This window comes from Pongo abelii, chromosome 1 (assembly GCF_028885655.2).
Source record: "Pongo abelii isolate AG06213 chromosome 1, NHGRI_mPonAbe1-v2.0_pri, whole genome shotgun sequence".
In the NCBI taxonomy this organism is placed as follows: domain Eukaryota; kingdom Metazoa; phylum Chordata; class Mammalia; order Primates; family Hominidae; genus Pongo; species Pongo abelii.
This window is the reverse complement of record NC_071985.2, coordinates 120,985,714-121,011,419: the sequence shown is the minus strand read 5'-3', so window position 1 is coordinate 121,011,419 and position 25,706 is coordinate 120,985,714. Positions and strand designations below refer to the sequence as shown.

General features: G+C 50.0%; 1 protein-coding gene across 3 annotated transcripts in view; it reads right to left on the bottom strand.

Annotated features, from left to right (window-relative positions):
• Positions 1–9,186: 9,186 nt before the first annotated feature.
• The window catches only part of INKA2 (inka box actin regulator 2), a 32,994-nt gene continuing 16,474 nt past the window's right edge, over positions 9,187–25,706 (bottom strand). The window contains exons 1-2 of one of the 3 annotated variants that reach the window (XM_002810436.3): positions 25,393–25,632; positions 9,187–13,993 (exon numbers count right to left, since the gene is read on the bottom strand). In XM_002810436.3, coding sequence (XP_002810482.2) covers positions 13,157–13,993; positions 25,393–25,449 — 894 coding nt within the window. In that variant the 5' untranslated portion in view covers positions 25,450–25,632 and the 3' untranslated portion in view covers positions 9,187–13,156. Of the gene's footprint in view, positions 13,994–24,686; positions 24,948–25,392; positions 25,633–25,706 lie in introns of those variants that run through there. The other 2 variants (XM_054529519.2, XM_054529517.2) reach the window with 2 other exon arrangements.

Genomic DNA, 25,706 nt, shown 5'->3' with positions numbered 1-25,706 from the left:
AAGCTTAGAAAACCCTGTGCCTTGTCCTCAAATATTAAGGAGACCAGTCCTAGAAAGTCTAAGTCATTGCTCAGGGATCTCTAGATACTGTCTCTTTGCAACTAGGTATGAAGAAGTGTTCATGCCTTGCTGAGATTTTCCAGGCATGTGGTCAGCCTGTCACTTGCTAAACTGAAATTTTAAAATCAGGTTTCAAATGTTAAGCTTTGACCAACCTGAGAAAATGTTAAAGTATTGTTTTTAAAAAAATGGGAATTTTTTTTTGTTTGTGTTTTTGTTTTTGTTTTAGTTTCGAATAAACTTAGTTACCTAACACTTCCCTTCTACTCATCCAGTTATGCATATGTCTGGGATTGAGGGGCCAAAACTATAGTGAACGTTTTAATGAAATATTAGGGCCAGTTGTCAGGTCAGGGTGGCATCTTTTCTTTTAAGGTCCTCTAAAGTCATTCTGCTTTAAAACACCCCTCAAACATACCTTTAAACTTAAGATCATAGACAGACATCTCATCAACCAGTAAAACTTTCTAAATACTACCTTGTCACATCTATTGTGTAGTTATTTAACAGATTAAATAGAAGTCATTTAATAAGACTCCAAGTCTCAGTCTGCTTGACTAGTAGCATAAACTCAGTCTCTTCTATTTTAGAATGTGGTGGAGAAAGATGATAGTTATTAGCTTCCCTTGTCACATCTTATACAGTCCACTTGGGTTAAAGGTGGAACTGTCAAGAAAAACGACTTTCTAGCACACAGTGATGCAGAGCAGGACCAGCCGAAGTCAGATGTGCAAGGAAATCTGTGGTTGCTGAGCAGGATGAAAAGTATCCTGTTAGAAAGTGAGATAGGTGTGTTTTTATATTGTCCTAATGTGAACTCCTTAGTCTTGGTTCCAAAGGGAAGGGTACCTGAAAATAAATGTATTTTTATAGCTGAAAAATCAAAAGAGTTTCTAGGATATTGTGTGAATGTCAAATCATAAATATCTAGAAACTGATTTCATATTAGTATGTGTGGCTATTTAAAGTATAATGAGTTTGGTTATTTGACTGACACAGAATTTAAGGAGGCTTGATGCCATAGTTCATAGTTTGCTCTAACGGCTTGGTGGTATCCCTAAACAGTCTACTTTTAGAAATTAACAGTAAATACACAATCCAGCTGTAATCTTACCCTCCACCAGGGGGAGCTTCAACATCGGTTAATACTTTTTTTTTTTTTTTTTTTGAGATGGAGTCTTGCCCTGTCGCCCAGGCTAGAGTGCAATGGCTCAGTCTCCGCTCACTGCAACCTCTGCCTCCCGGGTTCAAACAATTCTGCCTCAGTCTTCCAAGTAGCTGGGATTACAGGCACCCGCCACCACGCCCAGCTAATTTTTGTATTTTTAGTAGAGACGGGGTTTCATCATGTTGGCCAGGCTAGTCTTGAACTCCTGACTTCGTGATCTGCCCCCCTCAGCCTCCCAAAGTGCTGGGATTACAGGCATGAGCCACCGCGCCTGGCCCGGTTAATACTTTCATAAGCATTGAAGTAACTATTTAAGTCCTAGTACATAAACACTGCGTGGTTCACAAAAAGGCATAGAGACACTCTCTCAAGAGTTTACAATCTGATTGGGCAGGGAAGATACTACAGTTCATCAAAGATATGAATAACACCCTAGTTTTCTGAACTGCAGCTACATGGGTAATTATCTTAAGAACTTTTGGTGAAATACGGATGTTGGTGTGTTACTCTCTTCTCCCTACAACTCTGAACTAATCTGTGTTTGGCACCTTGATTTGCCATCATAAATGGCCACCATTTACTCCTCACTGAAATATTCCTCTTCTTTGAGGTTATAGTGTACTTGGAAAAGTTAATACTTATAGAAAATAATGATCTTTATTACCAACTTTATTAAAACAGGCTTGGAACATTTTTCTCCATAGAAGAATAGTAATAAGACATTCTACATTTCCTGGACATGGCCAGTTTAAAATATTTTGCCCCATTACCCTCGTAGATACACATGTATTTGTCAGTTTACGTGCCTCAGTTTTGTCTTAGGGACTGAGGGACAGAAAGAGAAATAAGGAATACCTTGGTATTTTCCTTTGTAAGCAATCACAGCAGAATGCTAGAAAACATAAAATATACTCTTATAAATTGTATGTGTGTTGAAACCAAAGTGTGAAGAAATTGTCAGGTATTTGGAGGAGGAAAATAATTTGTAAAATAACCTTTTTAAGAATTCGGATTTTGTACTTACTTGAGGTGCTAAATATGTGTTAAAATATCCCCTCTTGAATCAGCTCCAGGCTTAAAAGGGCAGAGTGGTTTGGATTCTTGTCCAGGGTCTGGAAAGAGCTCATCTTGCCGAGAGGGAAATGAATGTGAGCTTTGAGGCAGTCTAACCACCCAGCTTTTAGTATTTATGTTCCCCAAAATGTAAAAACTGTAAGTTATTCTTGAAAATGTAGTCCAGACATTTCTTTGATCATGGATTTTACTGCAGTTTCATCATGGGTTTGTTGAATGTGCAGTCTATTTATTGCCCTGTCTTGCTTAAATATTCTTGTTGAGAACAGCTGGAGGCTTTGACTGGGTTCCTAGTTCTGTTTTCTGGGAAGGCAACATGGATTCTGTTTTGTAGACATTAATGAGCTTTAGATGGGAATTGGGGATGATGTATGTTCGTTGGGCATGCTGAGAAGCGGCCTCCTGTGGTTCTGGGCCCAAGGTGTGACATACATTTCCCACTAATTGCTTCTCTCAAGAAGCAAGAGATTGGCTGTTCCTCTTGAGGAAAAACCTTAATAAACCTTCCCATTTTAAACAGTGGTGTGACTCTTATTTTGAGCTGTTGTTTTCAATGAATTTTTTTAAAGCTTACCATGTTCAAATTTTTGTGCTGAATGTCGTAGGACATGCAAATCAGAACAGGACATGATCCTTAGGGGCCTACCAACAAGTATTCATTGTACTTCTACTGTATGGCAAGTGCTGATCTGCATGCTGCGGAAACAACAGTGAACAGTACAGACTCAGATCCCTTTCTTCATGGAGTTTTTATCTTTAGAAAATGGTAAAAGATAACTGTTGTGTAATGATGAGTGCTTTGAAGAAGAATTAAGCCATGTAAAGGGGCAAGAGTACTGGGCAGAGGTGGTGGTAGTGAGTTCATATCTCATTGAAGTTGATATTTGAGTAAGTGTTCAAAGTGAGCAGCCCATGCAACTGCCTGGGGGAAAGGAGGATTTTCCATTCCTTGGGGAAAGGGTCTGTGCCAATGCCATGAGGTGGACATGTGCCTGGTGTGTTGAAGACTAGCAAGGAGGTCAGTATGGGTGGAGCAGAGTGAGCAAGTGGGAGAAGAGTAGTAAAAGAGAGGTAATGGGATTGGGTAGGGGGAAATTTCCCACAGCATTTACTCTGTGTTGAGTCCACGGAAAGGATTTCAGCAAAGGGTATAATGTGATCAGACCCCTCAACCATAATATGCCATCAGGAGTGCTCCGTTGAGCTGAGAATAGCCCATATGAGGACAAACATGAAGGCTGACACCACTTAGAACACGGAATCATGTGAGGGACGGTGATTTGGACCATAGTGGTAGCAGTGGAGTGGCTATATTCTAGGTGTATTTTGCAAGTGGAGCCAACAGGATTTACTGACACATAAGAGTATAATAGGGAACAAGGAAGAATCCAAGATTTGGGCCAATAATCAAGTGAAGATTATGACAGGAGCAGATTGGAAGGAGAATGAGGAATGGGCAGGAGTTCCATTTTGAACCTACTATGTGTAAGAAGTGTGTCACATTCTAGAGATTTATAGTAGCCAGTTGGATATGAGTCAAATTCAGCAGAAGCAGTCTGGAGAGGACATTAAGTATTTTAAAACATGAAGCTATAGAGGATCAGTAGGGTTGAGTGTAGATAGAAAAGAGGTTCCTGAGGAATTCTATCAAGAGGTTGAGAGATGGAGAGGAATTAGCAGAGAAAAACATGGAGGGCACTGGTGACTTTGATGGACTGTCAGTGGAATGTTCGGGGACAGTGTCTGGAGTAGACACAGGAAAAAATGCGAAGAAAAACATTGGAGACATCAAGCCTGGATTACCCTATTAAGATGGGTGAAACAGTGCATATTTCTGAGCTAAGGGGGATGACCCATTGAGAAGGAAAACAGTAAGCTAAATGGGTGGAGTCTAGTATAAAAGTAAAGAAGCTGACTCAGGAGTGTAGGTGGGCATAGTTGCAGGAGGGAAAATGGTATATAGGTATAGAGAAGGTCTCGAAGGAAAGTAGTATGAGATGGGACAGATGCTTTCTGTTCTGGGAGATTTGAAGTTCCTCAGAGGGGCGTTTGAAGTAGGCCTTTAAGAAAGGGTGGGATTGGCCGGGCACGGTGGTTCATGCCTATAATCCCAGCACTTTGGGAGGCTGAGGTGGGCGGATCACAGGGTCAGGAGTTCAAGACCAGCCTGGCCAACATAGTGAAACCCCGTCTCTACTAAAAAATACAAAAAATAAGCCAGGCGTGGTGGCGGGCACCTGTAATCCCAGCCACTCGGGAGGCTGAGGCAGGAGAGAATCGCCTGAACCCGGGAGGCGGAGGTTGCAGTGAGCTAAGATTATGCCATTGCACTCCAGCCTGGGCAATAGTGTAAGACTCTGTCTCAAAAAAAAAAAAAAAAGAAAAAAAGTGGGATTTTCAACAGGTGAGAGTAAGGAAGAATATTATAGGCAGATTTCAGGAAAAAGCAAGTGCAGAAAACGGAAATGAACAAGAAGTTACCTAGTTCCATTTGGTGTTGGGAAATGTGGAAGGAATAGGCTGGAAGAATACATTGGGGCCATGTCATGGCTGGCCTTGAAATAAGAAGTTAACTGTCTAGTAGGTTGAATTAAATATCTAGGGCATAGGAACCACCTCAGTGAGACTTGGTGAGGACAGGGATGGAGAAATTTCAGATCTGAGTAGGATGAAAATCACAGTTGTAAGGGTTACTCTCATGAATTCTGATGGTCCTCTCTTCATTTCTCACTTCATTTCCCCCCCTTTCTCTAATGAAGATGACCTCTAAGGCCATGACTCCCAGACAAATGTTCCATTTAGAAGGGAACCAGCATTCATTGTTTGGCCCTCAAAGATGTTAAAGAAGAGAAAAATCTCTTTTTCTCGCCCTGTATTCTGCTTCACTTGCCATGATTCTGCTCCTCTCAGACTCTTTAGCAGAGGACGTGGCTCCTACCTGGCAGGCAGACTGTTGATATCCTCCCAGTTTTCCTCTCTACTCTTACTTCATGAACAGCATGAGACAGCAGCCCCTCTGTCCCATCCTGGTGATCTACCATATCATATTGAGAAGGCTTAGTGGGGACTCTTCCTTAATCCACTCCCATCTGTTAGCTGCCAATGTTCCCACCAGGGTCCCATCATCAGACCTCTTGTGGGTGAGACGAAGGGCACAGGCCACACTTCTGTAGCTGCTGTCATCCTTGCCCTTAGCATCACTAATGTCTCCGGTTGCACAGGTTGGGGAGTTCGACGTGGCCACCAGGATCAAGGGAACTCTAAGCATGCAGCCTCCTCAGTTTGGAAAGTAGGACTTGGAATAGTGAGACTAGGCACTGGGACCTGCCTGTCTTCCTTGGAGAGGGGATACACGTACATGGAGAAATAGATGTTTGATCCTTATACTCCCAGCAGGGTCCTGAAGCCCAGGTCAGAAGCTTTGGAATTATTTGGGCCCTTGAAATCACTGACATAAAGCCTAACTGGGATATGAATTTTATTTTCTGGAATATGAATTGACTTAGCAGATGCTTGGAACGTCACAGCAGGGATTCTAACACCTGCTTAAGTCAATCTGGCCCATTGCTTACTAGGATAACTCAGCTCCTTAAGCCAGTTGTATGGTGTGGGAGTGCAAGGGGAGGCCCTTGGCCAGGACATGGAGGTGATCTGTGTGATGATACTAGCTTTGGCACCTCTGCTCAGGGAGCTGAGGCTATGCAGGGATTTCAGTTCAGTTACTCCATTTGCTTCTTTTTTAATGCTTATCTGCCCATCCCCCACCCCCCACTTTCCTACCTCTTCTACACAAATGACTGTACTCTTGCTGCCTTACTGGCAGCTCAATCCCTGGTAGGGAGACAATGCCTGGAGAGTGGCCAGTAGTGGAGCCGGAGGCAGGGAAGGCGCTGAACACCCAACTCTCAACTTCCTTCCCCATTGCCCTGCCCTGCCCCTCCCTCCATAATCACAATGATGGGAGGAGAATGTAGCAGACTCAGTGTCCCCAGTGGGGCCACCAGCATAGCAAGTTAGAAAAAATCTTTGGGTAGGGTAAATCTGGGACCAGCTGTTGTTGCCAAAGAGGACAAGGAGATGAACCCGGCCAGGAAGACGAGTGGAAAGGGATCGAGGAAGAAAGGGAAAAAACGTGGAGGATAGGGTAAAGGTGACTTCCTCTGGAATGGAAATTGGGACCCACTTGGGATTGAGTAGATGTGGGAATTGGCTGTGATCATCTGAAGGGCCTGAGTTCTGGATAGCCAATAAGAGCATGACAATGGGGACAGGGAGCCGAGTGGGAGGGGTGGGGACTAAGGCTCACCAGACGGCCTACATTAAAAGAGAATTGGCCTGGGAAGCTAGGGTGGAAAACCCAGAGTACCAGGCCAGGGACAAAGGGGACTGCCCAACAGCTTGGAGAGGGTGCTGGGGACAGAGTATTCCTGCTCTCTTGAAAGTGACTCTGGCCACAGCTCCACCTCTTCTGGAGAACGGGCCGAGGACAAGAGTGAAAAATGGGCTTTAGGAGGCAGATAAGGAGGCCTTGACTGCTGGTCTTCCCTGAAGCAGGAGATGGGCTCAGCCCAGGGCTCACTTTGAGGAGTGGAGGTCACCCGGGAACCCCGTGCTCAGTACTAGAGGTACAGAAATGAGTAAGGAGTATTTGCCACCCAGGAGGTGCAACAATGTAGAGGGGAAGATAAACATGCACAGAAGTAACTTACATAACAAGTACTGGCAGTGGGGGAACTAGATTCCTCAGGAAACAGCATATGCAAAGACCGAGTGGCATGGAAAGAACCCAAGCTTGGCACACTCAACCCATCACCTTGGAGGGTAAAGTGGGTGGGATCTAATTGGGCAGGACTGGGCTAGACACCAGGGAAGACAGGAAACAGGATGAAGTGACAGGAGCTCGCAGACAGATCCTGCATTCATTCCTCTGTCCTTCAGACCCTGAGCAGGAGGTGGCAGTGAGGCAGGCCGTGAGGCAGGCGGGGCTCAAGTAGAAGCATGGGGAAGGGCCCAAGCGGAAGCGTGGGGAAGGGCCCAGGCGGGAGCGTGGGGAAGGGCCCAGGCAGGAGCGTGGGGAAGGGCCCAGGCGGGAGCGTGGGGAAGGGCCCAGGCGGAAGCTCAAGGTGAGGCAGGGGGAGGGCAAGGGAACCACAGGAAAACAAAACTTGATTCTTCCTTTGGATGAAGACAGCTTCCCCTGCAAACCAGCAGCCCCCAGGCAGCCTCAGATGGGCTCCTGAGCCACCCTTTCCTGGCCAGTTGAAGGAAACTGGGGTCATCACATTCAGAGTGGAGAAGACTCAAAAAGGGACAAGGCAGACAGCCCAGAGCCAGGTCATGGTGGGTGGAGGTGAGTTGGGAACCAGAGAGGGGAGGGGTGTAGAGGTCACAGGAGCTGTTTTTTGGCAGTGTTTCTGGTATGTCCCTGTAAAGGGCCAGTCATCTTGAAGGACGTGCCCAGAGGGGCATATAGGTGAATAGGTTCTGTGAGTGGAAGCCAGGGACTGTGCGCAGCTGTGGCCTGAAGCCAGCCAGGCATAGAATTCTGCTCTTTCTCCTCAAAGATGCAAGGAAAAGGGAAAGCATATGGTGATTGTCATGGTCCCCTTGTAAAATAAGTATTGCCCCAAACTGTGTTCAGGGACACACTGCTCCTCAGTGTCCTCTCTGACCAGGAACACAGAGGCACTTTCAGGGGATGGTGTGTGTGTGTGGTGGTGGGGACGAGGAGGACTCCAGTGGGAGAGAAGAGTGTAAGAATTCAAGGACTTTGTTTCTGGGACATCAGCAAGGCCGACTTCATTGTGGCACCCGTGCATGTGCATGTGTGCTCCGGAACTGGGGTATGTAGATCTGGGGCTTGGAGGAGGTGGACAGAGTGATAGGTCAGGACTCACTGAAGGGTAGAGAGCCAGGAAGTAAGTCCTCTGTCGAATTCAGAGGGAATCTGGAAGAGAGGTTTCATCATACTGTTTATTTTAGGGGTTGGGTGGAGGAGGCAAAAGGAAGGCAAGGGACATCCTAATAATCGTACTAAGGGGATGGCTGCAGTTTGAGCTTCTTACCCCTAGGCCTTTCTGGTTCAGTCACCCTTTCTCTGGCAGCACCAGCCTGAGCCCCAAGACCTCTCATGAAGGTGGGCTTCACAGATTCCTCCACCCCATCAGGAGGGAATGGATTTTAGGAGGACAGCCACAGCACCTTTAGGCCATTAGTTTCCAGGGTGGCCGGAGGGCAGGAGGAAGGGAGCGATGTGGGGGCTATAGGGAACTCTGGCAACTAAGGCTTTACAGAGCAGAAAGAGCACATCAGAGGCTTCTCAAAACCACTAGGACTTGGTACTTTCAACTCTTTACCCCTTGCCAAGAATTTGAGGTCCTTAAGGGTTGACTGTGAGGAGCAGCTAGGGTGTAGGGGGTGGGAATGTTTCCTAGAGCAGGTCCTTAGGCAGTGGGGTCTTCAAGCACCTTTTCTCCAGCTCAGCCTTTCTCCACCTCCACACCCCCCACCTCCCCAGTGCATGTCATCCTTTGGGGAACAGTGTACATTTGCCATTTAGCAAATAACAGCCCATCTGGGTGGCTAGTACGCAGTGTACAAAAACATGTCACCTGTTGTCTTCTGTGACCCTTGCTACAATCCTGTGAGATATTAAATCAATATAAATGTTTTGACAGAAGAGACCAACGCTCAGAGAAAGCACTTTTTCTTAAGCACTTTTGCCTTGGGTCACATGGTTAGTGCCTCTGCTAAGGGGATGGGTAGTCCAGTATCTGCTGAGCTTCCACTGTGTTCCAGGCAGTGCTTGGACCCTAGGTGCATTACGTCCTTTAAATCTCACAGCAGCCCCACATTATCACCTTTCACAGAAGAGAAACACGAGGTTCAGAGAGATCAAGCAACATGCTCAAGCTTCCACAGTGACAGAAGGGGCTCTCAAATCTTAACTCCAAGTCTAGTGCTCATACCATGGTGCTGGCAGAAGTGCCTTAACTGCACTGGATGGGGAAGGCACCTGAGGTGGGTTCTGGCTGCTCTGGAGAACCCATGGAGAACCCATGGTGTGCTCTTGCTCTTGTCCAGGCCACATAGGAAACGATGGTGTGACTTGGGAAAGATGGAGGAGCCTCTCCCCCACAAGGCCCTAGGGAGGAGATGGGGATGTGGAGAGGACAGAGCAACCTTCTCTGGGGCAAGTTTGGGTTCAGAGATCACCCTGAGGGGCGGGGCACAAGGGAAGTGTCTGAGGGAGAGGGAAAAGAGAGGTCTCAAGTCTGAAAGGTTGGGAAGAGAAAGGGAGGAGGGAGACCAGGCCGGCCCCACTAGCCATGCCCAGCAGGGACTCTTTTCTGTTCCCTGGGCCACAAAGAAGCAGGTGGAACCTTCCACAGATACCTGGGCCAATCAGGTTGCCCTTGTACCTGGCAGGGAAGTGGGCCAGGGTCGGGTGGGGCTACATGTCAGGGAGGATATTAAATGAGCTTCTAGCTCATTTGCATGTCCTAATTAACCACAAAGTGTGCCCCAGAGGAAGAACTAAGCTGTCTGATTTCTCTCTGCTTACGTCCACTATCTCCTCCACATATACACTGCTTCCCTCTCCCTACACCTTCCTGTATACTTAGGCCCTAGGCATTCGCATTCACCTCTTCCCTCCACTTCAGTAAAATACAGCCTCTGTCATTGCCATGGCAGGTGTCCAGGGGGAAGGGAAAAGTAAGTCTCCATCGGACAGTCAGCATGCCATTTATGATCCACGCAGGACCATGGATAATATGGGAGGACAGATTTTGCTCTTGTTCCTCTTGATTTGGCTTTGGAACAGATATGGACAATTAGTGGGATCGTCTGAAAAGCACAAGATTGCAAGTCAGTTGGAACTGATTCAATCTCAGTTCCACTACTGTGTGACCTTGGACAAGTTGCTTAACTTCTCTGAGCCTGTCCACGTAAAACAAGAGCAACTGCTTTCAGTGTGTAGTGAGAAGGAAATAACAGAGGTGAAGGTGCTGGCACTTGTAAATCATGTTGGCAGCAAGTGTTGCTTCCTAATTTTTTGTTCTGGCCCAAGTTGAAATAAGTTTTCAGTCCCCCAAGTCTCTTCTGACTAACCAATGGTTCAAAGTCTGCTTATTTTCCACTGCATCCGTTTGAGAGCAGGAGTTGGGTCCTTCTCATTGCTCTGTTCTTAGTTTCTATAACAACACCTGGTGCTGGGAGGTGTTCATAAAGTTCTGTTCAATTTATCCGAACCACTGTGACCAGTCCACGAAACAGGTGAGTTATAGGTGAATGTCCAAGAAGTACCTTGGTTTCCCATAGACTCATTCCAGACTTGGAGCTGGTGTCATCTTGAATAATATGCTAGATGGCTTCTCCACCAGCCAGCAGCCCACAACTTCCTCCTCTCATGATTCAGTAGGTGGAATCTTCACATGCAGTTTCTTAGTGCGTGCACGCAGGCGCACACACACACACACACACCACCACCACCACCACCTCCTCCACCATCTCCACCTCTAAAGGCAGTCAGAGTCAGCGTTCCCTCACTCAAAACTGAAATGTTAGTATTCTCTGGGAAGACACAAAGGATTTGCAATGGCTGGCTCCACCAAAGTGGGCTTGCTCAGTTGGCAAACTCCAGGTAGAGAAGTAGCAAGAAAAGGACAGGGGTTTTGGAGCCAGATAACCCAACCCTTTGTTCAAATCTCTGTCCTTTCCTTTGCTAGCAGCCTAATCGGGGCAGTTTACATGCCCCCTAATAACCTCCATACATGTGTCTGGAGAACAATGCCTTCTAGGGTCCTAAGTTTGAGAGATGTGCACACTACCTGACAGACAGTGAGTGCTCAACAAAACCCAAAAAGCATGAGCGCCTTCCTCCCTCCTGTAGCTCCCCCACCAAAAATGAAACATCTTACCATTTGACTGCATAGGATTTGAGAGTGACCCTAACCACCGTGGCTGCGCCCCCATAATCCCATTTTGAGTTGTGCCCCTCTCTCCACTCTCCCCAAGGATCCAGGAAGCAAGCAGAAGAGTCTTTTCTTACTATTTTGCCTCTCCAACTGGCTATTAATGCTTTGAGGGTGGGAAGGAATCCTGCCTGTAATTGCAGCTGTCACACCCCATCAGGCTGAGGGACAATCAGTGGGATGCAGAGAGGGGCAGTGGGAGGGTATGCCCTCCTGGCTCGGTCGGCCCAAAAGAAGATCCACATTGTCTTTTCCCAGCCAGTGAGTGTTCCCTACTGGAGTGGGAGGGACAGTGGCTTCCCAGGGCGGTCCTGGGGGGCCCTGGATCGCTAGGTGGCCCTCCTGGCCCACGTGCCCAGAGTGGCTTTAGAGAAGCCGGAGCTGAGCTGCTGCCTGGCCCTTCCTCCTCCGTCCCGGCTGCCTCTAGGTGAGGAGGGAACAGGAGGCCTGGGACTGCTGTGTCTAGTGGGGAGGAGGCCACGGAATGGAGCTAGGAATTTTAAAATCAAGTGGCTATTTCTTCTGGGTTCACCTTTACCTCACTGGTGAATTGACTGTTCTCTGACCCAGGTGGGAGTTAAGTGCAGGAGACAGGGGTTGTGGGGTATGGGGCCCTAAGAACTGTTTTATTTATTTATTTATTTTTTATTATTTTTTTTTAGACAGAGTCTTGCTCTGTCAGCCAGGCTGGAGTGCAGTGGCACGATCTCAGCTCACTGCAACCTCCCTCTCCCGGACTCAAGCAATTCTCCTGCCTCAGCCTCCCAAGTAGCTGCGTTTACAGGTGTGTGCCACCACGCCTGGCTAATTTATATATATTTTTTTAGTAGAGATGGAGTTTCACCATGTTGGCCAGGCTGGTCATGAATTCCTGACCTCAGGTAATCCGCCTGCCTTGGCCTCCCAGAGTGCTGGGATTACAGGCATGAGCCACAGAGCCCGGCCTGCGGGGCGCTAAGAACTGTTGGGGAGGAGTGTTGGTAACTCCAGGGTCCAGCTTCTACTCTGCAGTTAGGCCTAGGCTGTTCTGGCTCCTGGCTGCAGTTGTTCCTGGACATGTAGCATATCTAGGCTTGTTTCCTTATCTGGAAAATGGGATCGTGCCTACCTGCCTCGCTCACTTTCAAATGAGACCATGGAGATGAAAACGCATTCAAACGGCCCAATGCTATGTCAACATCCTTCCTCCCCTGTGCATGGGGGAGACGCGGGGGCTGTCTAGGGCTTCCCCGGCTGCTCCTTACACACTGTACTCCTTATTCAGCTCATTTTCTCAGAGTCCAGGTATGGACTGAAACCTCCAAGGCAGGAAGGGCTGGCGGGTCGGGTTTTGCCTCACTGCTGCTCCAGTCCCAGGAGGCCTGGGGTTCAGTCCCTGTGCCTGGAGCAATGTCTTGCCAAAGAAGCTGACAGAAGGTTGGGAGAGCCATAGACAGGTCTTTATTTGGGGGCCTATCTGGGGAACCTGATGCTCCAGGGCTCTTTTCCATACAGAATGTTCAACGGAGGTCTTTGGGGGCAGTGGAGATGTCAGAAGGATTTTCTGATCTCTTCCTCTGCCCTCACCTGCTGTCACCTCCAGCCCCAAAGTGAGCGCGTGCATGCCAGACAGACACACACACATGTGCACACACACACACACGCATAGCTCGCTCTCCAGCTACTCTTACCTCCTCCACCAGCCAGCCCCCAAGACAGCCTCTCCCAATCACATTCCCTTCAGTCCTGAGCCGAGAACTCTGGCTTCTCCCCGCTTTCTGGGGGAAAGGAACTTGGAGTTGGGCTTTTGAGAGCCGTACTGCCTGCCCTCCCTCCTCCCCAGGGGCCCAGCACTGGGACCTGGCCCTTTCAGGTTCAGTCAACTTTCTGTCTCTAGGATTCAGACCCAAACAGCTGTGTTAATATCAAATCCTGAGGATGAATGCTCCAGGGCCTTGGGGCAGCTTGTGGGGGGATTCTCCCCTCGCCTGTGCTCCCCGGTGCCTGGGAAGGGGAAATGTCCAGAGCCCTTGGAAAGGCTCCGCTTCTTGACCTTCTGTGAGCGGCCGGTTCGGGGCTCGGGGACCATGGGTGTCACCCAGCCTGGTTTCTCCTTCAGCAGCCGGTCACGGTCAGGCCGCACACTACGCAAGAACTTCTTAAAGATGTTTGCTGTCAGGGCAAACCTGCGGCCCAGCTCTTGGGGCTGGCCTTTCTCTCCTTTGGGTTCACGTGCCCCCCCAGTCTCACCCTTCTCCCCACCCTTCTCCAGTTCTGGCAAGTCTAGCCAATTGCCCACCAGGTCTGCAAAAACGTTGTCCCCTAACACCAGAGGCTGTCGATTCCGGCCCCGGGACATCAACGTGGAGGTCCAGTCATCCGGTTCCACTCGCTCTGGCCCCTGCTGAGCACAGCTTTGATGCGGCTGTGTCCTGGGCAAGGGGGCTAAATCCCTTCCACAGACACTCCTATGGGATGGAAACTTGGTGCTGCTGCCAACAGAAGGTTGACTGGAGGGGGAACAGACTGGGGGCCTGGCAGGACTTCTGCCACCCTCCCAACAAGGGTGCTCGTACTGGGTCCTGGGACCTTCAGGGCTGCCTGGCACAGGAGCCCCTCCAGAGATCTCCAGCTGTTCCAGTGCTGTCTGCACCTGGAGGAGCTTCAGTTCTTGCAGTGCACCCATCATGCAGTTCATCTGATCCTGTAAGCCATCACCCACCTCCTTCATGGACATCTGCAGGGGAGAGAGAAAGCATGGCGCCTATGAGCCACAGTGGGTAGCAGTGCCTCTCCCAGCCCTGAACTTAGGTCCCCCCCCAAAACATACACTTCCAGGGGCATCCAGCCTGCCACCAGCCCCATCTCTCTATAGCCTAGTGCAGTGCAGATCAGTGCTGGGTAAAGGAAATAATAATGGTAGCTAACTAGCTAAGGCAGGCACTGTCCTGAGAAGGCTGCCCCCACCCCATAAACACACACACACACACACAGACATTTCATCTCCCCAGCTACCCTATGAGGTAGTGACTATTACTGTTCCCATTTCACAGGTAATTTGCCAAAGATAAGATAGTAAGAGGTGGGGCTGAGATCAGCTTGAAGTGCACAAAGCTGTAGTGGCCATCCTCATCCTTTTTTGACTCTGAGCCCTCTTCCTCGCTGGGCCTCCCTGAAATGATGATAGTGATGATGGTGGAAAAAACAATATGAGAATCTGCTTTGTAACAGGAATTGTGCTAAGGACTCTACGTGCTTCATCTCATTTCATCTTTATGTAGACCCTATGAGGTTGCTATTTTCTCATTTTAACAAATGAGTAAGCTGGAAGGGGTGAAGTAACTTACGTAACATCACACAGCTCATAGAGCCGAGACAAACACTGTACTGTCCCACTCCAGAAGCTGTAGTCCTAACTACCAAATACAGGTTGAGCATCCCTCCTCCAAAAATCTGAAAGCCAAAATGCTCCAAAATCCAAAGCTTTTTGAGCCACAACGTGACCAAAAGTGGAAAATTCCACCCTGACCTCATGTGGCCGGCGGAAGCCAAAACAGTCAAAATTCTTTTACGCACAAAATTGTTTAAAAGAGTGTATAAAATTACCTTCGGGTTGTGTGTGTAAGATGTATATGAAACATAAATTTCATGTTTAGACTTGGGTCCCATCCCTAAGGTATCTTCTTAAACATCCCTAAGATATCTTATTGTATATATACAAATATTCTAAAATCCGAAATCCAAAACACTTCTGGCCCTAAGCATTTCAGATAAGGAATGCCCAAACCTCCTGTACTACCTCAAGACTCGAGATGGCTGGGCAGTGGGCAGTGGAGCTAGGTTTTTTTTTTTTAGACAGGATCTTGCTGTTGGCTGGGCTGGAGCACAGTGGTGGCTATTCTCAGACACAATCATAGTGGACGGCAGCCTCTAACTCCTGGCCTCAAGTAGTCCTCTGGCTCAGCCTCCTGACTAGCTGGGACCACAGGTGTGTGCTACCTGCACCCAGAGCTGGACTTTAAGGCTACTCTGTCCTCTACAGGACAGTGAAGAAGGGCTGAAAAGGGCATTAGTAGATAAGGAAGAGCTCAGATTCCCCAAGAGAAAGGGTAGTGGGCCTGGAGTTTCCTGCAATTGCTGTTCATATCTGACTGGTCAGGAGAGAGACAAGGAGGCCAGGAAACTCCTGTTTGCTGAAAACCCAGTGCTTCTCAGCCTGCCTCTCCCTCCCAAACACCTGTCCTCTCTCAGCTGTTCTCAGACTTGGCTTCAACACTCTTCCTGCCTTCTCAGCCCAGTTGGCTCTGCTGCCCTGGCCAAGCCAGAGTGGGATGCTGGGGGCCAATTCTCCCAGCCCCTTTGTGGGTGTCTAAGGCCTGAGTCCCGGCTGCCAGCTGGAAGGGGCTGAGAGATTGACTTGGGTAAGGGCCGAATTTGGAGGCTGCAGTGGGGAGGGGGGGCTGTGTCTGATAATATTCACAAGGTTCCCAGTTCCTGGGCCCAAGCTGCCTTGGTCCTGCCAGCTCCCTCCCCAGCTCCTGATCAAGTTACCAACAGCAAACCTCATATGCGGGGACCATCTGTTTCTTAAGCCCCCAAGAGACCCGCGGGATCATCTTACCTCCCAGGCTTGTCTTAATGCACAGGGCTAAACCCAAAAGTTGGAGGGATCGGAAGGGCAGGCACAGAGGCTCTGCAGGGCTGGGCTGCAGCTGACCCTCTCAGGCTTCTGGGTCAAATCCTCCCCGCCAACCCTGGCCCGGGGGGATGGGAGATTCCAGCCATGCTCTCAATGAGCCAGCAGAAGCAGCACTAAAGGGCAGTGGAGGACTGAATGCCCTTGAGGGCAAGGAGGCCTTTGCTGGGGCGTGGAGATTGCCCACGCTCTGTGCACTTTCCCCAAGACAGGCAAGAAGAAATGGTGGTTCCAGGCCCTGACAGCCCTGGGATTTGCCAGAGTTTTCACCAGTTGAATGGTGGGCAGTGGCAGGAGCAGCAAGGGACACAGAGCCTGTGGGACAGATGCACATGTTGTTGACAGCCCCTCTCTCTGGCCTCTTTGCTTCTATTCTACTGACCCCTTCCTTTTGGAAGCACTCAGCTACAGCTGCTAAGACCTAGAGCAGAGTCAGAGGAGACTCTAAGCCCCAGACCAAACTCAGTGCCTCCCTTGCAAACTGCTTCTCCCTCTGACTTCCCTATTCTCTCCCTTCCTCCAATGCCACTTTCCTTGTCTTCCCTACCTAGAGCCTCAGTCATTTTTGGCTTCTCCATTCAACTACCCCTGCTCCTGCCCAACTTACTCATGTTGGATTTTTCCTCCCACAAATGTGGCATATCTTTCCTTCCATCCTCAGGAATGCTGCAGAAGCCTCCTAGACGGCTTCCGAACTGCCAGACACGTGAGCACCTGATCAGTCTTCCCAGCACACACCTCCTGTCATCTCTGTGGGTCTCCAATGCCCAGACACAAATCCAAGCTATTTGGTCCTGCAGTCAAGATCCTCCAGGACAGAATTCCAACTTTCAGTTCCAGGAATATCCCTACTCGCTGAGACGTATCCCCCATGCTCCTGTTAGAAATCTTCTGTGATATTTAATATGCTCTTCCCTGAAGTCCTGCCACTTATGCATTCACCTCATGTCCTCTATGCATTTAAATGCTCAGTCCCTTGTGAAATATGTATTATCTCCTCCTTGAGGACAGGGGCTGAGATCTATACATCAGTATGTCACCCCAGAACCTCGCTAGCACCTGGCACTTGCTACATACCCATAAAACACATATTGAATACCACTGACCACCCCAGATCGCCCTCCAGGCTGCTTGCTGCCCTCAGACAGTAACTCACTACCCAGGGAGAAAGAGGCAGGGCTGCTTCCCAAGGTTTCATTTCACCCAGAGGCAAGGAGTCCAAACTGGCAGGCTTCCTTCCAGAAGGCTAAACCCAGCCCAGGTCGGAGGTAGAGGGAGGAATGAAATGACCCCATTCAGTCTCTTCCAGTGTGGAAAAATCCAGAAGAAATAATGCTGACATTTTGCACAGTTTTCCAGTGAGAACGAATGTGTGGGTATGCATGAATTCAAGCTGCCCATAAAACAGAGGCCCTATGTAAGTAAGCAAGTGCTGAAACTGCACTCATCTGCAAAATAATATTCTGCATTGGTTAAGAACTTGGATTCTGGAGACAATGAAACAAAGTTCAAATCTCAGCCCTGCCATTAGTAGCTGTGTGACCTGGGCAAGTTATTTACATTCTGTTTTTCAATTTCTCCATGCTTTTTTTTTTTTTGAGACAGAGTCTTGCTCTGTTGCCCAGGCTGGAGTATAATGGCGTGATCTCAGCTCACCACAACCTCCGCCTCCTGGGTTCAAGCAATCCTCCCACCTCAGCCTCCCAAGTAGCTGGGACTACAGGCACAGGCCAGCATGACCAGCTAACTTTTTTGTATTTTTTGTAGAGACGGGGTTTCACCATGTTGCCTAGGCTGGTCTCGAACTCCTGGACTCAAGCCATCCTCCCACATCAGCCTCCCAAAGTGCTCAGCTAACAGGCATAAACTGCCACGCCCAGCCAAATTTCTCCACTCTTTAAAATGGGAATAACAGTTCCTGTCTCATACAGCTATCGTGCAGATTAGGTGAGGTAATGTGTATCTCTGCCTGAAACCAAGAAAGCATTAGGTGAATTCTGACTGTTAATTTAAGACTTCCCATGTACTTTCACAACATTTCTTCCTTGGTGAAACTTAGCACATAGTAATGACAGGATTCCATTCCTTATATCTGGTCTAATCAAGGAGAAGCACAAGGAGAAGGTCCTGTTTTTTCCCTCCCCACTCCTGCCCTGTGTAGGGGCTGGGGAGGGAAGGAAGGGAAGTCTTGGCACCCTCCTGCCCACTCCCAGCCACGCTCAGTCAGCCCAGCCACATCCAGGGTGCCGACATTGAAAGGCGAGAAGGCAGCTGGGAGAGGGATGAGAAGCGAAGGAGGAGTTGTGGGAACCTGGGAGGGCCAGGGCAGTGGTGGGGCAGGAGCGTTAGCTGGTTCTTGACTAAGAGAGGAGCCAGCAAAACAGCCTTTCCAGACTGACCCCAGGGGATGCCATCACCCAAGGAGGAAGAGTCGGAGGCTGAGCTTGGGATATGTCTTCTTCTTCCAGAGCTTGGGATCCTCTCAGGTCTCCGGGCTTCCCTTGCCTCAGGACCAAAAGGGGAAAAAAGGGGGCAGTAAGGGAGGTAGAGGAAAGGAGAGGGGCCAGCTCAGATAGACAATATCCCGAGCAGACATGAGTAGCTCTAAACCCATCTCCAGGCTGCAGGGTGCAGAGTTCCTCCGAAGCCTCTTACTGTCTTGGAGCCTCAGGTTCTTCCTCAGAACAGGCACCAAATCATACCCAACTTGCTCTCAGGGGTCAGCTGAGAGAATTCACAAGAAGGTCGACCTGGTCCTGATTAGTTTGAGCAAAAGCCACCTCCTTTTAACCCACCCCTAGTCTCTTCTCTCTCTCTCTCTCTCTCTCTCTCTCACACACACACACACACACACACACACACACACAGAACTAACCTGCTCCACCATCAAAGGTAAAACCCTTAATAACCATATTCCAATGAAGATTGTGGGAATCCCTTCTGTGAAAAGCCAGGAAAGGTCTTCTCACCCGCTCGTTGCCTCCATACCACCCCACAGTCCCTCTCCCACTCCCAGCGTCTCTGGAAGTCTGCATGTGAAACTTCAGTCTCCGTGGCTGCAGTTTAAACCAGCCCCTGGGTTCCTCACTGTATTAGAGCTGTAGTGCCACAGGTGCCCTCCTGGTGTTTGTGAAGGGCCCCACAATCATCTGGAGACCTGACTTACTCGGCCACGTGACATTGGGCAAAATCACCCACCTTTTGTGCCCGAGGTTCTGAATCTCAGACGACAACTCCTGGTGTCAGCAGTAGCCCTTTCCTCTGCACAGCCTGATCCCCACGGCTAAACTCTGAGGGGCTGGCCAGGCAGGTGGAGTTATCCCCACATAATGGATTAGGTAACCAGGGGCTGGGAGGTCCATCTTCTCCCTCAGTGTTTCCCAGCATTCCTCCCCAGACCTCCTTCATGATTTTCACCATATCTACATAAGACCTCGTCTCCATGAACACATCTCCTATCTGTTTATGTAAATAGTGTACTGATGAGGGAACTTGTGTGAAGTGTTTACACTTGACATAGACAGATGGCACCTATCAACACACATCGTAAACTGAAAGCTTTCCTGGAGTATTGCCTCCATCATCCTGAGCACCACCAGTGGTCCCTGGGGTCCTGAGGCTTATTAGTGAGAGGCCTGGGACCCCAAGGCTGGCTTTCGTACTCCAGGCCAACGAGCTTTCCATGTCATCATAACCCCTGACCTCTTAGCCTCCTGGGACTGTTGTGAGAAGAAACCAGGACAGCCAGCAGGAAGGGCAAAGGGCAGTTACCACCAGATGGAGAGGAAGAACGTGAAATCATCCTTTTGAGGGACTCCGAGGCCTCCCTTTCACTGAGTCATCTGAAGAGGGAAGAGGAACTGCCTGCCTGGGGCTGGAGGGGAGGATGCGGTTGGGAACCAGATCCCACCATCCTGGACTTCCAGCCCTGAGCCCCACAGAGGTTGTGTGGGGTCAGCTGGCCATGGACAGCACCCTCCCCCTGGGCCCTCTTGGGGCCCTTTGTGGTGAGGGAGGAGCAGGGATGGGAAAATATGACGCCAGCATCCTCGGCTCCCTTCCCAATCCCTCCCCTGGGCCCCAACTGATCCCGCAGCTGTGCCCTCCTTCCATCCATCTCATGCCCTCTCCCAGCTCAGCCAGAATCCTTTGATACAGGCTCCAGCTTTGCCCATGAGCCTGGCTGTGTGCCCTGCCTCACTTCCCCCACCCCATTACTCACAAGATCCCCACAAAGTTCCTTTCAGCCCCTGGGGAAGCTAGGAGGAGGCTGAGGGCCGGAAATGGGAAAAGCCCTGCTTTTGTCAAGTGGCCCATTCTCCAGCTCAGTGAATAGGGACCTTCACAGCCCCTCACACTTGGCTGGAACTCTCAACAGGAAGGTAAAGTGGAAACTGTGCCAAGAGCTGTAGGAGGGAGGAGGGTAAAGAAAGGAGGAAGTGAGGGCTGTGAAATGGATGGGCCCACTTTCCCAACAGAACTGTCTACGGGGGTCACATGCTTAGGCAAGGGGCAGACAGATGGAGAGGGGATTCCAACGCTGCCTCTTCCCGGAGATTGCCTCTTAGTCTCCGCAAGCCCTCTTCCCTCTGACCACCTTTAACTTCTCTCCGTTGCAGTCAATCAACTTCCTCGAACATCCAAGGGAACTCAAGAAGTTACCTTCTTTTTTTTCCTTTCTGGTTCAGGCCTTCAGTGTCTCTTGCCTAACTCTTGTAATAACCTTCTAACTCATCCTCCTGCCTCAATTTCCTCCCTCCCTCCACCTCTACCCCATATCACCTTCTGGATCCCAGGGCTGCTCTCCAATGCATACAGAAAAGGCCAGACTCTTTAGCATGATATCCAGAGTGTGTCCACGACAGCTCTTTCAGCACTGTTGCCCACTCTTTCTCTGCATTTTACCCTATGCTCTACACAAACTCCAGCTGGTCTTCAGACATCCCCAGCACTTCAGCTTCTGTACATTTTGCTCATGTTGTTTCATTATCTGCCTGGATTGCTCTTCTTCTGCAGTGCGTGTCCCTATTTATCCCTCAAAGTCTCATTCAAATGCTACCTCTTCCATGACACGAAGCTTTCTCCAGTCTCCCAGCTGGAGTTTACTTCCCTCTCTCAGAGCACTGAACCCGTGCTTGTTATATAGCACGACTCCTCTATTTCTGCCCCAGAGGTCTGCATACATGTACCGGTTGAGAACATAAGCTCTGCAATCAGACTGGCGGGGTTCGAATCCTGGCTCTTCCACTTACCAGCTCTATGACTTTGGCCAAGTGACTTAACCTTCCCATGTCTTTATTGACTCATTCATAAAATGAGAATAATGAAAGTACAACTTCTTAGTGTTGTTTTGGCAATTAAATGACATCATAAATTATATGTCTGGCATATCAATGTTAACATCAATTAATATCATTATTATATCTTCTATTAAACTGTGTGTTCCCTGGACAGGATATGTGTCTGTTTGTTTGTAACAATAGTGCCAGTGCCCAGTAAATGCCCTAAACACAGTGTGAACTCAATAACATGTTCTATGTATGAATGCCTCTTATGCAAAATAGTCTGATCAAACCATCATCAACAGTTTACCAAGTGCCTACAATACGACACATCTGATACTGTGCTATGTGTGAAAGACAAATAGTTGGTGAGGCACTTAAATTGTCATTTAATCTTCACAGTAGCCGTATAGAGTAGGCATTTTAAAACCCCCATTTTAGAGATGAGAAAACCAAGGCACAATGAGGTTAAGTAATATGTTAAGGTCATACAGAGCCAGGATTTGAATTGAAGTTGGCTTGACCCCAAATCTTATACTATGCATTCTTCCCATTGACCACATTGCTTAACTAGTCATATAGTCATCTTTCCCCAGCGTTAAACATCAAAGGAGAGGCATTATGAGATCCTTTGCAAAAGCCTTTTTCTGCCTCAGGAAATTTGCCTTTTTGCCCCAAGATCTGAAGGCTGTTCCTACTGTATCTTCTCCATCTCCTACTTTTCTTCTCCTTATTTTGCCTTTAGACCCTGGTCCTTACCCATTTGCCAGAACCCCCTGAACTTGTGGCCACTAAAAGCTAGAGAACTGCTTCCCCATGCCTCAGCTAGGACAGACATTCCCAGAGATGGCCTCCTGCAACCTCTCCCTCCTCCAGGAAGCCTTCCCAGCCTGGCTGTACTTCATGAGCTCTCATCACTCAGCCTTTACGCGTTCTATTTGTTCTACGCTGATCTGAACTCACGAGGGATGCCCTGTGAGCATCGTACATCTGCCTCCTCTGTGTGCCTGTGTCTACCCCACTTATTGGCAGCCCACAAGGGAGCTGTGTGTAAGGAACAGCTGGTCCCAAGGCCTGTGTTCAGGCAGGGCCCCTCTTTGGCGGCTGGAGGGAGAAAAGAGATGTGTTCCCTGCTGAGCTGTTGCAGCCTCAACCCCTCATTCTAATGAAGAAGTGTGTCAGCTGCTGCTACTTCTCCTGCCACATTTCATCCTTGAAACCCGATCCCCTTCCCTTTGCAGGCAGAAGGAAAGGGCCAGCTCTCTACTTATCAACTAATTGAGTCAGGATCCCCAAACCTTCAGCCTTCTCCCAGCGCTCACCTGTTACAATGAAATTTTCTGCTTCAGGGAATTGGGAAGTTCCACTACTTTGGTTTTCAGAAACACACTCTTCTTGCCTAGATTTTCTGGGCCAAGGACAGGGGTAGGATGCAGGAGGGGAGCATAAAACACCCTTGACAAAGATAATTTCACAACCTGTTAATGTTTTGTTTTCCAGCGGGTTTATCCCACAGTGTCTGCAGAATGTGTGGTTCTTGAAAGAAATTTACTGAAATAAATGAATATAGAACTTGACCAGTATTACAGGAGGCCATGCCTGTGTAAACACGAACTAAGGGCAGCGCCAGGCAACACAATGTCTTCCTGGGTGGTGAGGGAGATCCTGCCTGGGATGGGCCATCTGCAGTGCAAAAGCTCCCTAGCTCATGACAGAAACCAACTGTATTCCTTTCCCACTCCATTGCAGACCTAGGGTATTAAGTCAACACCCTTCTATCCCAGCCACAAGCAAGCTGCATTGAATTCAATCCCTACTGTCCCTGGGCAAGGCAGCCAAAGGGCTAACCCTGGACTCAGCTCTACTCTCCCCTTTGCTACTGTTGGGGATACTAAGGCACTGAGATTTGGCCCAGCTACCTAAGCACTGAACTCAGGTGTCAGGGAGTGAGTGACACTCTACTAGCTCTGTCTGTCCTTCTGCTCTGTCTCATCTCTGAGCAGGCTGGCATTGGGGAGGGGGCGGAGCACCATGGGGGGCAGTGCAGAGCTCTCCCATCTGAGTGTCATTCTGGGATCCAGGCCAGGCATTCGGCTTCCTCTCCAAGAGAGTCAAAGGCTGAAGCTGCTCAGACAAAGGGCCAAATGAAAGCTAATGGGGCGCTCAGTGACTTCAGCCTCTCCCTTTCCTCCTCCCAGGCATTGGGGGCTCAAGTCCTTGGCAGGAGAGGGTGCAAATCAAGATGTGAAGCTTAGCTCAGTACAGATTCCTATTTGCCTTTTTTATTCTCCTGGCACCCGTAGTCTCTGTCTTCCTCCCCTCACCACCTCCCACCTAGACTGCTATAAAAAATGCAAATCAGTAGGATTTAAAAATTCGAGCCCATGCCAGGAACACCCACAAACCCTCCATTAAGGCAGATCCTGAGGTGGGTGGTGTAGTCCCCAATTCGAAGCACAAAAAGGAGGATTCCATTAGATTGTTTTCTCTGCATGGGTCTTGGACCTCAGACATTATCTGTGATGACCTTGAGCTTTCTTTCTGGTACTGCACACATAAACGGAAAAAAATGAGAATTGTGTACGTGTGGGCTGGGGCCAGCCATCCCAGTCTGGCATGAGAAGCATGTGCAAACGACTATGGGAAGGGGCATGGCGTAAGTTTAGAAGAAAAGCAATGAATACTCCTGTCTCTCAAGAAGTATCTCTCTGAGTCAGTGACTTTTGCATCTGAGTGTCACCACAGAAAGGGCTCCAGGAAGGAGGACTAGAGAGAGAAATGATGGTTGATGTGAGCAGGCCGACCCTGGAGTAGGACTGACAGGAAGAGTGGCAGGGTTACTTGGTCAGGAAGCATCAGTGAGAACACCTGCAGTTTCAAACTCTGCCCCCCACCCCCAGAGCTGGCCCCTAACACACTGCCAAGTTCCTTCCCAAGCAGGAAGAGTGTAGCCTTTGCAGGCAGCAGTGGGAAACGCTGTCACAGAATCCGGAGAGCCATAAGCTGGCCCTTTCTAGATCCAGGTCTGCTGTTGTGTGGCCTGGGTGCCCCTGGCTCTGTAAAGTAAGAAGAAAGAGGAGAGCAGGAAAGTGAGACTGAGAAGAGTCGACTCCAAGAGAGACAAACTAAAAGAGACAAAAAGAGACGAGGGCAAAGACACAACAGAGAGCCTAGTGGAAGGAGAGATGGGTAAAGCAGAGATGGGGCTGTATGTGCACAACATTTGCCTGAATTCCGGTGGGTGAAGGAATAAGAAAGGTGGCAGGTGGCGTGGGGGCGGGGGCAGTGGTATATGAAGCCAGTGAGAATCAACCTGGCTCTCCCTAACATAGCTTTAGCTGACACCACTCCCCCGACTTCGGTGATTTCCACCCCCCAAGACTGAGCTACTTCTCCCCCTCCCTGTACCACCGGGCCTCCGAACGCTCCCTGCACACTCCCCAAGCCCAGACCTGACATCTGGCTGGGCCTCCGCAGCTCCCGCTCGCGATTTGCCAGGCAGAGCCCCTCCTCCAGCGCAGGGCCCTCCCCCGCCTTTCCAGCTGCCAGCCCCCTCCCTACTGGCAGACAAGCCCAGGCAGACAGCCGGCCAAGCCTGCCCCCGCAGCCGCGCCAGCTCTGCCAAGCCCGGCAGAGCTGGGGGCCCAGGGTGGTACCGGCTCCCCTCGAGCGAGCAGTCCCGCTGACCTCGTGCCCGGGCAGGGATCAGGACCCAGCACCCTCCTCCTCCCCGCGCTCCAGGCCGCCCCGCGCAGCCCCGCATCCAGGCGCCCGCGTCCCGCTCCCTAGGCCTTCGCTCCCGCGCTTTCCGCGTCGGCGGCGCGGGGGCCCCACTGCGTCCGTGTGCCTGGCCGTCTCTGGGCGTGCCCTGTCTTCTCTCTGGGGTTCTCTGTGTCACATTTCAGCCTGGCCGGCGTGCTCCCTCTGTCTCTCTGTCACTTGTTCTTGTCTCATCACAAATCTTTGCTCAAAGTTTCTTCGTGACCCCCTTTCCTGAGGACAAGCCCTGCCCTCTGCCTGCGGGCCCGCGTCCTCTCCTCTCTTCCCTGGCCCTCCTCCGCCCTGCTTACGTCCCGGCTCCCCGGGGGCCGGGGCGGGGACCAGGTGCCCGTCGGGGCGCAGCAGCCCTCCCTGCCCCGGCGCCAGCTTCGCTCTTACCAGCTCCTGTTTGAGGCGACGGAGATAGCAGTCCATTTCCCTGCTCTCCATCGTCATGCGCCCATTTGTCGGGTTCGGTTCAAACAGAGAGTGCCCGGGTGGGACCCCGGCCCCACTGGAAACTGCGCTCCGGGCCGGCTCCCCGCCCCTGCGCCCGTAGCGCTCGCAGCGCGGAGCTGAGCCTGCGCTGCGAGCCCGGGACTTAGAGCCGCTTCCCCCGCGGCTAGCCGCGCGCGGTCGGTGCTGGGGGCGGAGGGAAAAGTGGGACAGCCAATGAGAATTCAGGGGGGCTGTCTTCAGCCAATGGGCAGGGC